General features: G+C 49.3%; 6 protein-coding genes across 6 annotated transcripts; 2 read left to right on the top strand and 4 right to left on the bottom strand.

The window, feature by feature from the left end:
* Positions 1 to 135: 135 nt before the first annotated feature.
* On the bottom strand, positions 136 to 1,198 carry J7337_005671 (uncharacterized protein; the record flags this gene model as incomplete). Its single annotated transcript, XM_044823346.1, has 2 exons — positions 136 to 1,128; positions 1,193 to 1,198. The coding sequence occupies 2 exons, from the start codon at positions 1,196 to 1,198 to the stop codon at positions 136 to 138; spliced, it is 999 nt and encodes a 332-aa protein (XP_044681837.1).
* A 2,269-nt stretch (positions 1,199 to 3,467) lies between these two features.
* On the bottom strand, positions 3,468 to 4,104 carry J7337_005672 (uncharacterized protein; the record flags this gene model as incomplete). The annotated part of the gene is made up of 3 exons (XM_044823347.1): positions 3,468 to 3,944; positions 4,002 to 4,035; positions 4,094 to 4,104. The coding sequence occupies 3 exons, from the start codon at positions 4,102 to 4,104 to the stop codon at positions 3,468 to 3,470; spliced, it is 522 nt and encodes a 173-aa protein (XP_044681838.1).
* Positions 4,105 to 5,235: 1,131 nt separating this feature from the next.
* J7337_005673 (uncharacterized protein) lies at positions 5,236 to 6,235 on the top strand (the record flags this gene model as incomplete). Its single annotated transcript, XM_044823348.1, has 2 exons — positions 5,236 to 5,261; positions 5,323 to 6,235. The coding sequence occupies 2 exons, from the start codon at positions 5,236 to 5,238 to the stop codon at positions 6,233 to 6,235; spliced, it is 939 nt and encodes a 312-aa protein (XP_044681839.1).
* Positions 6,236 to 6,514: 279 nt separating this feature from the next.
* BUD32 (serine/threonine-protein kinase bud32) lies at positions 6,515 to 7,303 on the bottom strand (the record flags this gene model as incomplete). Its single annotated transcript, XM_044823349.1, has 1 exon — positions 6,515 to 7,303. The coding sequence occupies one exon, from the start codon at positions 7,301 to 7,303 to the stop codon at positions 6,515 to 6,517; it is 789 nt and encodes a 262-aa protein (XP_044681840.1).
* A 1,483-nt stretch (positions 7,304 to 8,786) lies between these two features.
* Positions 8,787 to 9,548, top strand: J7337_005675 (uncharacterized protein; the record flags this gene model as incomplete). The annotated part of the gene is made up of 1 exon (XM_044823350.1): positions 8,787 to 9,548. One exon carries the CDS (start codon positions 8,787 to 8,789, stop codon positions 9,546 to 9,548), a length of 762 nt encoding a protein of 253 aa, XP_044681841.1.
* Positions 9,549 to 10,091: 543 nt separating this feature from the next.
* J7337_005676 (uncharacterized protein) lies at positions 10,092 to 10,773 on the bottom strand (the record flags this gene model as incomplete). Its single annotated transcript, XM_044823351.1, has 3 exons — positions 10,092 to 10,138; positions 10,194 to 10,239; positions 10,294 to 10,773. The coding sequence occupies 3 exons, from the start codon at positions 10,771 to 10,773 to the stop codon at positions 10,092 to 10,094; spliced, it is 573 nt and encodes a 190-aa protein (XP_044681842.1).
* Between the last annotated feature and the right edge of the window lie 1,108 nt (positions 10,774 to 11,881).

The raw sequence follows: 11,881 nt of genomic DNA on the forward strand, positions 1-11,881 counted from the left end.
ATTAGGATAGTGCTGAATGTTGAAATAATGCAGCAAATAATGATTTTAGAGAAATGCAGCTGATGCTCGGTTTCGAACTGAAGAGGCCGTTTCTTGAAGAACCAATCTATCATGACGATTTGGATCGAATCGACCCTAGATCTCCATACGACCCGCGACATCATCGCTCATGGACCTGTCAGGACTGCTATCGAGCATATCCATATCCTCGATATCTTCGTCGAAGTCCTCATCTGAGTAGGCAACCAGATCTCCGTTCTCTCCGCGATTCCAGAAAAGACCGTCGTCATTAGGCTCCTCGTCGTCCTCATTATATGGCACTAACTCAGCATCTTGATCACCAAGCCAGTAGTTGGCGCGTTTCTGCGCACCAGCTGATTCCAGATCCTGTTGGTTGCTGTGGTTCCTGGCCAGATTTGTGGGTCGGAGAGTTGGGCTATGAGACGAGATAACTGGCACAACGCGGACGTAAAGATATGCCACTCTTTTCAAGGTGCGGTTGAAGAAGAAGTAGTGTGAAGCCCAGATCGCACTCTCGTCTTCCTCAAAAGGGTCGCTCTCGGGGTTATAGCTGAAAATAGTACACTCGTTGAGGTGCATTTCCTTGTCGATCAATGACCAGCATTGGGGGCCCCATATCGAGGTTGTCTCACTGCCTAGCGAGGAACCGAGGGATTTGGGTTCAAAGTTAGGTCTTACGTTCTGAAGAATTGAATCGAGGTTGACCATGACGCGACGCAGGTTTCTCTCGCGTTTGAAATCGTTGGGTCGAAGGACATGAGAGAAATCGTAGTGTGGGTGACTCGCATTCAGCGTCGCGATAAGGTATGCAAATGTCTTGCGACTCGAGAGCTCAGACAAAGGGCCGAAAGCACTTGAGTGTGAAAATAGCTGCATGCTCGGTGATGTAGCAAGCATGTGAGCGCGCTCAGGTGGTGATAGGCTGGCGCCGAGCTTGAGCAGGGCTTCGTGTTGCGAGTTTAGATCGTTGTCGATGTTTTTGTAGAGCTTCTTGTCGGAACCTGTTGATTTCGTCGTGTAGAGATCGCACCCGCCTGTCACGCTACAGTCGGGTGTGTTGAAGTTCAGCGCGCTTGTCACCGCTTCGAAGTCTTGTACTGGTAGATACTGCATGTGCGCATTAGCATGTGTCGGACGAGGGGCTCCTCTGCGGGGTCCCGGGGCTGCTGACCTTCATCTTGAAAGCGGAAGAGCACTTTGGAGTCGATTCTGTGGTGGGAATGTCGCGGTGTTGATGCGCTGGACCGTAAATGCGTGATGCGACTGACTGATTGAGAGAGCAGTCAAGGGAACAGATTGCGTCAGCGTGGAGTCGCGGTGGGCCGGAGTCGGAAGGTGACAGTTGTCGCGATATGGAAAAGATGGCGGTAAGCGTACGATGGCCGATGTCATAAAATACGATGTCGAAATCGGTTGCGACAATCGATAAAGCGGCGATATGGGGTATTGATGATTGAGGAGAAAGAGGGGGACAATAGTGTGAGGGTGAGGATGATTGAAAGTGGGCGGAAGGAAGTCGGGAATTAACGATCGCCGGAGTCAGGAGCAGGTACAGTTCGGGAGGGGCGAGGTCAGGAACTTATTAAATCGCCCGGACAGTAATCGGCGGCAGATTCGTTGCTGTAACGTTGGGAGATACAGTGCAGCCGGCAAGGACCCTGAGGATCTAAAAGACCAGAGATAAAAAGAGATTGGTTGGCGATGACGGGAGATAATAATAGGCACTGATCAAGATTGGACAGGAGATTGCCGAGAACCTGGTCGATTCAATTGATGATGAAAGGGGGAGATTGTGGATAGAGATAAGCAAGTAACAGGCTTGAGGTTGAGGCTGAGTTGGTGAATACATCCATGGATGTGAATAAGCAATAAGCAAAAATATAAGGCAGGAACCTGGTTAGTTTATGAGACCAAGGAAACGGAAACACAGGATGACTGATTGAGGGGCCGCAATTGAAAGGATGGATATGGATGGATAGGCTTTGGGTTGATGGAATTGGCCGGCCTCGGGATAGAATGGTTGGAGTAGAATAGGATTGGATGGCCTGTTGGGCTGTCTGAGGTTAGGTAGTTAGCGGATGAACGGTAACTCTGTCTCTCGCTTGCATTGCGTTCTCGTCAAACAAAGACATTTGAGTCCACTCAAATCTGGTGTGATCCTTTGCTGAGCCAGCCACGGGATCTCAAAATCAGTCACTTTTGCTGAGAGCTGAGTTGAGCTGGCGTGAGATTGGGCCGGTCCCGGCCCAGGTCCGGCCAATGTTGAAGAATTCCGGGGATCGTGCCAGTTCTCGGTACAGTTAAGCCATGGATATCAACGGGAGCCAAGAGACCCCCAGCAAGCCTCATGCTTCATCCTTTGGCTCCCATCAGACAAACCTCACGGACTCTGTTTTGATCAACTCTCCAGTGCCAACTTACAATCCAATCGTTTTGCACATGCCCTTAATTACGATTTGTTGTTCGAAGACCCGAATGTCTAAGTTTGGCGTATCGTAATAGGGGGAATGCTCTCACGGCAACTCCACGCGATTGATCAGCAATAGCGAATGGGGCTGAACTCCGAAACCACGCGCTTCAGTTGACCGCTATGATGAAATAGCCTATGCCCTCTCATGGATGGACTAGGTCCATCTGCAGTCATCGTCTAACGTCAGTTGGAAATTGGAGGAACAGGAAATAAGAAATAGAAGCAAGCATATGAGGTCAATCGTTTTCTCTTGATTCCAGTTGCGGGCCGAGGTGTTGCGACTGAGCAGTGCCGTTGATTTTGGCTTCGAGAAGCACAGGAGGTGACCCAACGTGCCAGGCTGACCATTTTCAGTGGGACACAGCCTCTGATGACGATCATTACTGTTGTTCAAGGCTCGCTCTCCTCTCAATGTTGCGTCGATGTTTGACCGATGACGGGTCGAGGACCGGAGACAATCTCTCTGCGCTGCCCGTCATAGCTGTCGCAACACCATCGCCCACAGGCCTCATCTCTTGATACGAAAGAAGGTGGTTTACCACCGTCAAAGATCTACAAACAAGACCAACACGGTCGGAGACTCCCAAAACACCATCTGCGCCTATTCCCACGATGTAAACATGCGTGTCCTCTCTTCCCATCGAAGAGATGCTCAGCCGCCTGAGACTTTCCCACTACAGAATTCCTGACTCCTTGAGCGACGCCAATACTTGTTCGTCGGCCTATTGAACCAAAGTTAATTCTCGGCCAGTGAATATACTGCAACTCGTATGAAAACGCTTGGTAGGTATTGGTCGATCGCCTCAATCCGACGCTTCGGGAGCGGTGTCGAATTGATGTTGGGTAGCAATTAAAAGGCTGTCAAGGAGGTTTACATGATCTTTGTAACTTCGTCCTCGACCTTGTTGGAGGCTTGGCGTCAGCTGTCTTGCGACGATTTGGCGGGTGGGTGTAGGTTGCTGGGCTATCACAAAACTCATAGTTTATCAAGCTGGTCATGACTTACCTCCATATCTTCAAGGGAGTCCTGCTGGCCGATGCAGCGAAGAACATTCTTTTTGCTCGTTTCCTGCAGCTCGCCAGCGAGGAGGATTTCGTCGAGAATATAGTACGCCTTGGTGAAAGAGAAGATGATGTCGAGCTCGCAAACGTTGCCGTAGTACTTGTCCATCTGTTCGACGTATCGGTGGATAATTTCGAGGGTGATCAGCTCGTTATCTTCGGAAGAGCATCCGGCAATGAAGAAGAGTGATGCATATCGACGATAGACAATCTTTGTATCTACATTGATAGTTAGCTCAATCTCATCAAAACAAAGGGGTTCAGGAAACCGACCCTTATATTCTAGAAAGTTGCACATGCGCGTTCTTCGAGCGAGCACAAGCTGAGATACATCCTTGACGATCTTGGCCTTGTCCTTGGGGGATAGTGTTGTGAACCATTTGGCGAGACGCTGTCATGACTAGTCAGTGCTGTTGAAGCTGCCCATGTGAGAGTACCCAAGACACACCACTTTGCCCTGACGGGATAGGAGAATGAGATATCTGCAGTTAGCCCTCGGTCAGCAGGCGGGAAAAGTTGTTATGCCACGGAGAAGCATACTGAATGGCCATGATGGTCTATCGAGCCTGCTTGGAGGCGTGCAGATAAAAGGCAGGAAGAGGTTTCGAAAGATGACGGAGGAAGCAATTCTGGCTTCAAGGTGGACACGGAAGCAATTTTGGCGGGTTGGTGACGAGTTGGCGGCTCAGGCCGACAAGCCCAATGATGAAGTGAGGTAAGGTGGTCCAGGCTCCAGCCAATCCGCTACCTACTGGGCTCGGGGCTAGGTCTGGACTCCCCTCAGCGCTGACTGGCCTGGGAATCTAGGGAGTCAGCGGGTCACTTCAGTGGGTGCCTACACTGATTTACTATATCGACGGGACGGGAAGAGAGCGAGCGCCAGGCGCCATCTACTGGAAGGTTAACATAAGGTAGCAGGGTAGATAAGCTAAAGTTAAGGCGAGCTACCTATCCTCTCAGAACTTCCATACTTATATAATACTATACAATCCGATCCTGTCTCTAATAAAGAAGTTAACAGGTAATTGAACCAGTCAATGCCATTGTAATTGACACCCACTACATAATTCTGCACATTACAGGGAGGCTCATATAGTGCCAACATACCTTACTGTACTTAGTAGGTAGGCACATACTTAAACCCCACGTACACAGAGGATGATAAAAGAATCTCCGACGTTAACGTGAAAGAAATGGTAATGGGTACCATGTCATCAATTGGCCATCTCACTTGCTAAGCACGCGACTATGCGCTCGTACTGATGTCAGGTCCCAAACCTTTCAGGGCCATTTAGAGCCAGCCTCCCACTCACTTCTGTCCCGTAACAATGATTCGATATCTGCAGCCATGACAAACGTAAATACAGTAGAATCATTACACAAACCTCAAACTTCGCTTGTGATTAATAACTCTGACCTCAAATAATTAGACATTACTAAGCTATCTGCCTTACCCCACGTATTTCAGCAGGGAGTGGGCGCGCCTTGGGATAGACTAGGTATTTTGGTCTGCAGGTTTAATACTGGCGTATCCGAGTTTACGCCTCGAAGACCCCGACGGCGAAAATTTCCCTCTTGTCTACTAACAGTCTCTCCTCGAACCATTCTCTTCTCTTCTTATTTGTTTGTTGGGATTACCTCTCTCGTATTTTAGTATTACAACAATCTCACATAATTTCACCATGACGAGACTCATTCTATCTACTGCGTATGTATCTACCTCACCTCTTCGCACTTTTAATGGATGCTTACAAAACCCCTCTCGACAGCAATGTCATGCTGGCAGGCCCCTCCATTATCCGCAAACCCGGCAACAACAGATCTAACCTCGAACTCGTCAATTCCCTGCGTGACAACATCGCTGAAGCTCAGCGCGACTATGCGATCGATACGCAAGAAATAAACGGCTTCACGAACGGTGACACGCCCAAAGGCAAGCACACAACCGTCGACCTCTGGACTGAACAAGAAGGCGATGCGCTGTACGTTCCTCGCATTAATTGGAACGCCGCTGGCCTCCAAGAGGAAGCCAGCCAGTATGAGATCACTGTCAAGTTTTTTGTTCTCCCGGGTATGTCAGTAGCTGCTCGGGAACAACACGTTAAAGAGGCTCTGGACTTGGTCCGGAGAGAACTCGGCATTCAGACCATCGACCTCCTGATTGTATCTTTTCCTGGCATTTCGTTTGAAGGAAACTGCGAATGGGAAGCGGATAAGACCAATGCCCAACAGGGCAACCTCGAAGAGGAGCTTGCGACTTGGAAGGTGTTCGAGGGCCTACACAAGCAAGGCCTCGTGAAGCGTCTTGCTGTGGCCGAGTTTGGCAGCGAGAAACTTGGCGCTTTCATCAAGCGTGCGAGTGTCCGGCCCGTCATCGACCAGATCAACCTGCGAAACTGCTGCGATGTCCCACCTCCGCTGAAAAAGCTAGCCGAGGAAGAAGGCGTGGAATTGCATGTTCACAACGACTGTATCGATATTCTTCCGCACGGCACTCTTCGAGAACTCCTCAGCCACGGGCCCAAGGGCGCAGGTCTCCTTGCTGATACTGGTAACAGCGGCGCTGGTTTGACTGGAGAGATTGTCCCGGAATGGGTAGTGCGATACACGGCATTCGTACAGGATCGAGGCGTCATAGAGAACAAGGGATATTTCGCTGGAGCGGAGCTGGTGGCACCATAGTTGGACAAATTCATTGACGGCCGGGAAAGAGGTGAAAGACAAAGAAGAGATGATGAACCACTGGGTTACTGGCATATTGGGTCTCCAAGCCACATAAGATGATGGAACGTAGTGGCATCATTTGTCTATTTGGTTTCTTTCTTTCTTTTTCTTCTTCTTCTTTTTTTTTTTTTTTTTTTTTTTTTTTTTTTTGCAAAACAGCGAGCATCAGACACACGGAGTTTAGACACTATGGTAGGGAAATTGGCTGCAAGACGGCTTTTCTGTTTTTCTTTTTGTTTACCCAAGCATGCTTCGTTTGCGGCCTCTCATCCGCACGTCTTCTAGTTTCTTGAGAACAATCTGGGCCTGTTTGAAGGTCTGGCCATAGGCCTCAAGCACCTCTGGAAAGAGGCACTCTGCTCTTGGATGTGTGCTACCAAATGCTCTCTCCAGAACGTAGAGATCCACTGCCCGGTCTTCGTCCGATATACTCCCACTCGCCAGACCCAGATCAATTATTACCAATTCTCCATGCAAAGAATTGCCATCTTGGGGGTCAGCTGGGGGTTGCAACATCATGTTGCTAGTGGTCAAGTCACCATGGACGATGCCAACCTTGTGCATGTTGCCAATAGCAGTACCGATCCTTCGCATGAGGTCCTTCAGCTCAGCATCGTTCTCTATGCCTTCAGTTCTATTTCCGAGCCGCTCATTGATGCTCTTCCGAACAGGACCTCCGGATATCCATTCCAGCATCAACCACCCAGCAGATTCATCCACAGCATATACAGCTGGTACACGGACCCCATCGCGGCGACACTTTGCAAGAATACGAGCTTCCGAAAGTATCCGGTGTTTCGTGAGCCGCTGATCAAGAATCGGGTGACGCCAGGGCTTGGGAGGGCGATACTTGAGGGCGCAGGGAATATCGGGTAATAGGTAAGTGGTTTTGTAGAGGCGACCCTCGGCACCTTGGGTGATGAGGATTGGCGGGGTCGACGCGGGGTATTCGAGGATCTTTGGGAGGGGAAACTGGTGCGCTTGCGGCGCGGGGTCGGCCGTCACCGTCGCTGTAGTCGTCGCCATGAGCAGTGGAGGTTTGTAAAATTGTTGAGGGTTATTGGAAGCAGGAGGACGAGGGTGGCAATAGAGAATACAGAAACAAGCGATACCAGTGGAGAAAGATCTGATGATTGTGATAAGCTGCAAGACTGGCGCAGGTACAGGGCATCGATGAAGTCAGTGGGATGTCAGAACCTTGCCTGAGGGACAAGGGAGAGGAGAGAAGAGAAGAGGAATAATTCCATTGGCACCACTTCGCTCACGCCTTCAACGGCCCGCGAACTTTTTACTGGGTGCCATACTGACAGCGGCTAAAGCCTTCAGTAACGAATCAAGTTTATTCCGACTTATGACAACGTCAACCCAGCCAACTTCTCTGTACCCCTCCCTCCATGAGCTTGAATCGCCAGGGGAATGCGTTGTCGTTGTTCGAACATACTGTACTAGATGTCTTTCATAACTTTCATCTCAACAAATTAATGTCTTCCAGCTCTCTTTCTCCTCCTCAAGCCCTAGGCTTGATCCACTAAGGTACTACCCTTCTCCTAACCCTAATTCCAGACCCTCGACATCCATGCTTTTATGGGCTTGGGCGCTCTGAGACACTACTCTAGTAAGCCTAGCATAGTGTCATGCAAGAATGGGTCACATCCAACCGATGGTGATACTCAACCTGCAGATGAACCCACTCGGAATGCAATCCATACGCCAATGCAAGTTGAAAACCCGCTGGACGGTTCGGCAGCGCAGCATTAGTTTTTGGATGCTGCCAATCTTGAGCAGGCTTGTGGTGCATCCTCTTAAACCATGACATTAACAAGTTGTGATGGCTAGGTATCGTTATTGAGGGTTTGTGTAAACCACCATCAGTCAGCATCACCAGATACCGTCTTGACCGTTTCTTCCGTCCGGTACTTCCGCGTACATCGTCATCACGGTACCTTACGCTTACCCATTCTTCAGTATGGGCCATGCAAAGTAGCATCAGCCAGACAACTACAACGCCATCAAGTCGCGCATCGCATCCCACTGGACTGGCCATGACCATGTGATGACTGACTGACTTGAATACCCTGCCCTGTCTCCCTTGGCTATCGTTAGTTGCAGATGCACCTGCAGGGGGGTGTTCTTCTCGATCCCCAGCCATCTGCACCGAGTGGTCCAGCACGAATATGGAAGCTCGGCTTGTGTACGGAGTATGAGCCTAGAAATTAGGTGCCTCTGTTACTAAGTTGGTTAATTAGAGCGCACACAAATGCGCGGGTTCTCTTTGATAGGTTAAGATACTGCACTGGACGGCATGATCGTTGGGGTTGTTGAATTTGGCTGCGCTTGCGCTTGTTCTTCCCGTCGTCATCGCTCATGTCCCTTGCCTTTCACCTGCATGTGGTGTGCGCCTCTTCCCCTTCTCTCCCTTTTCTCTCCCACAAACACACTACTCCCCAGGGACCATGCGCGATAGCTTCACCCTCCGCCTCAACTCGCCATCTAGACGCTCTGCTCAACCATGGCCGAGTTCAATCTCCTCCAGTGGACTATAATCCTCATTCTGATCGCTGTCATTCTGTCCCTCATCGTCCTCGTCCAGATCATCTCCTCTTACACGGCCGCGTACCAAGCGGCGCCGCTCGAAATTGCAACGTTTCTTGACACTGCCGACTTTTCTGTGCAAGAGAATGAGAGCTATGATCGTGACGTCGCAAAGGTGCAGCGCCTTGATGATAAGATACGCTTGACACGGCTCCTAAGGGAGATTCAGAAGACGGGTGATGATTTGCGCGAGGATATCAATGGTGTGGTGATTGAAGAGGACACCACCAAGCTAAAGACTTCCGCCAGGCTGTTGTGGGCGTCGAAGCGATCGAGGTTAGAGGACCGGGTTCGTAGACTCGACATGCTACGCATGCGCTTCCTTGTCGTTTATATGGGCGTCGTCGCATCACAAACAAGCACCACTACTCATGAGAAACCCTCTGCGCCGCCGCCTCCGCCGCCTCTGCATACGGCAAGGGATCTGGAAAAATCACCAGTTTTTAGGACGCCAACCCGTCCTGCTCTTCCTAGAGGCTTAATGGAGGGTATCATCAACCGTCCTCCCTTGCGCAGTTTGACTACCCAGGCTCTCGTTAACCACCCAGAGCCAATACCAAAACCTAGCCGTAAGGGTTGGGCGGGAGTTGTTCAGGAACTACAAACATCGCCTAAAATGCATCAGCGTCATGCCTCAATTGAGCGCGCCATGTCAAGGTCATATTCCAAGTCGCCATGATCTCGAAGCATCGGTTTGGTCCTAGACTTCATGGTTTTCTTTTCATTGTGGTTTCTGGTTCCAGCCACGGCATAACTCTTACAGGCTGTCAAGGTGCGACGATACAGCATGGACATTACACGACCCTCATTACACGGCGTTCTTAGTGCGGCCAGGTGGCCGCCAACATATTTACAAAACAGCATAGTCCAGCATGACAGCGGGCACTCACCACGATCACTGGAGGCTTGATTGAATGAGTAACGATTAACGACGGGTTGGCTTGGCGAGGATGAGGCCTTGGGGGCTTTGTTCACGAGGAGTTTGGTTCCTTAGTTTCACTTCACTTCTGTAGATGGGATGATACCCCTTTCCCGCGGCCTTAAGCCGTGGTATTTCCTTAGTACGGTTGTTTTTTGTCTTATTCTTAGCACTCTGTTCGCTTTTTGTCTTATGAATCACACTATTCATGATTGAGACATGCTTCTTCTTCTTCTTCTTCTTCTTTTTTTTTTTTTCTTACTTTGCTGCTGGTCCTGGAAATTGGCAGGAAAGAACTGTTTATCAATGACCAGAGATAGCTTCGGGGCCGGTACCATTTCTCTCCCCGACTGTAGTATTGTTAGTTATAGTTAGACACGAGACGAATTTATGATGCTGGCTTACCGTCAAGTGCAACCAAGAAACGGCTTACACAGTTGTAGCATGCAACCTGTTGGTGTAAGGATAAGTTTGATGGCTCCAGATGGACAAGGGACTGTCATACCGTGGCTGTGATTTCCACAATTTCTTGTTCGTTGAAATAATCCCGCAGACGATCAAAGGTCTCGTCCTTGACTTGAACGTTCCTCGTCATTTCATCCGTGTACAACAGCACAGCCCATTGCTTCTCTGATAGCTCAGCAGGCCGCTCACCAAGTTCCTCGCCCTTGATAGCCTCAAGTCCAGCCTCAGACACACCACCCTTGACAGCTAGTGGTGCATGGTGCTTCCATTCGTACCAGGCCTTGTTGCACACAGCAATACGTGAAATTGCAAGCTCTCGGATGTCGTCGCTTAGAGAGGTCTTGGTGCGAACAGCGCCAAGGAATGAGTTCCAGCCATCAGCAACGTGAGGGGAGTGGAGAAGAGCTAAATCCAGAGATTGGAGAGGTCGAGGGGCGCGGCGCTCTTCTATACGCTTTACAATGGCGGCATGCTCCTCAGACTTGGTCTCAGGAGGGTTGGATACGTAAGGAACACGCATGATTGCAGATAGTATGATCTCAGTCGATATGAATATAGTAGCGTTTAGAGATAATGTTACCAGAGGGAAACTGCGTGTTTTATAAGTTACAGAGTAAAATGAGGTTGAGAAAACAAGTTGCGAGAAAGGTTACATGAGAGGGATGGTATTCGCGTTTGGTTATATGTTCACCCGGGCATGCGCGGGGTCGGGTTTGAATCGCAACTCCCGACTCCACTTCCCGAAAACCGGCGCCGACACACGGAGGTTAATTCCGGCATTTCTAGATTGTGCGGGTGTGAAAAGCAGCAAGTCTGAAAACTCCCGGAAAGAATATAACGAAGTTTTCCGTAGCACAATCAAGTATTTTTGAGTTAGATATGTAAGGATTTGAGTGTAAGTCATCGATAGTTCATGTGATTCATCCCGCGGTCTCGATCATGGGGCATTCATGGTAGAAAAGCGCTTCCTCTAAACCTCGGATACTGAGTGAGCTCGGAATTTAATCGAGACCATTGATCGAGTTTTCAGAACTCTAGCCCTATGTTTGGACCTCAATGGGTTACTGCGGAGCATATACTGAGCTGGCTGAGCTGGTGGTTGGACAAAAGCAACTGTGTATGCTCTATGCTTGTTCTCGAATACTCTTGATCTTCTTCACTCATGTTTTCAAAGACACTAGATTAGAAACGTGATCAAATACAGTATTTCATTTCTACCGTTCTAAACAAGATACAACATTGGCATTACTGCACTACTCACTACAAGGCTATGTGATCCCAGGTGAGAAGAGGTAGGCGTCACGAGACAATGGCTGCATTGGAGTTTGAGACTATATTCAAGCATCAAGAGATGAACTTACACATCTGTGGCGCACTCTGAAAAGAAAAGTGAGCCATAAATGCCCACGGCTTTGGGAAGGTTTGTGTCATCGTCACGAATCATCATCTCAAGATCCCTATTGCTAGACTTGGTTGCTCCACCAACTCAACTCCGTTTTGGCAGCGGTCTTTCATCACTCGGAACTTGCACTCTTCACATATTCAATAAGAAGCAAATTTACAAGAGAAATAAAGACTAAATAGTCCTGAAGAAAACTCAAATTGTTTATGGGTTGGATACTGCCCTG

This window comes from Fusarium musae, chromosome 4 (assembly GCF_019915245.1).
Source record: "Fusarium musae strain F31 chromosome 4, whole genome shotgun sequence".
Taxonomy (NCBI): domain Eukaryota; kingdom Fungi; phylum Ascomycota; class Sordariomycetes; order Hypocreales; family Nectriaceae; genus Fusarium; species Fusarium musae.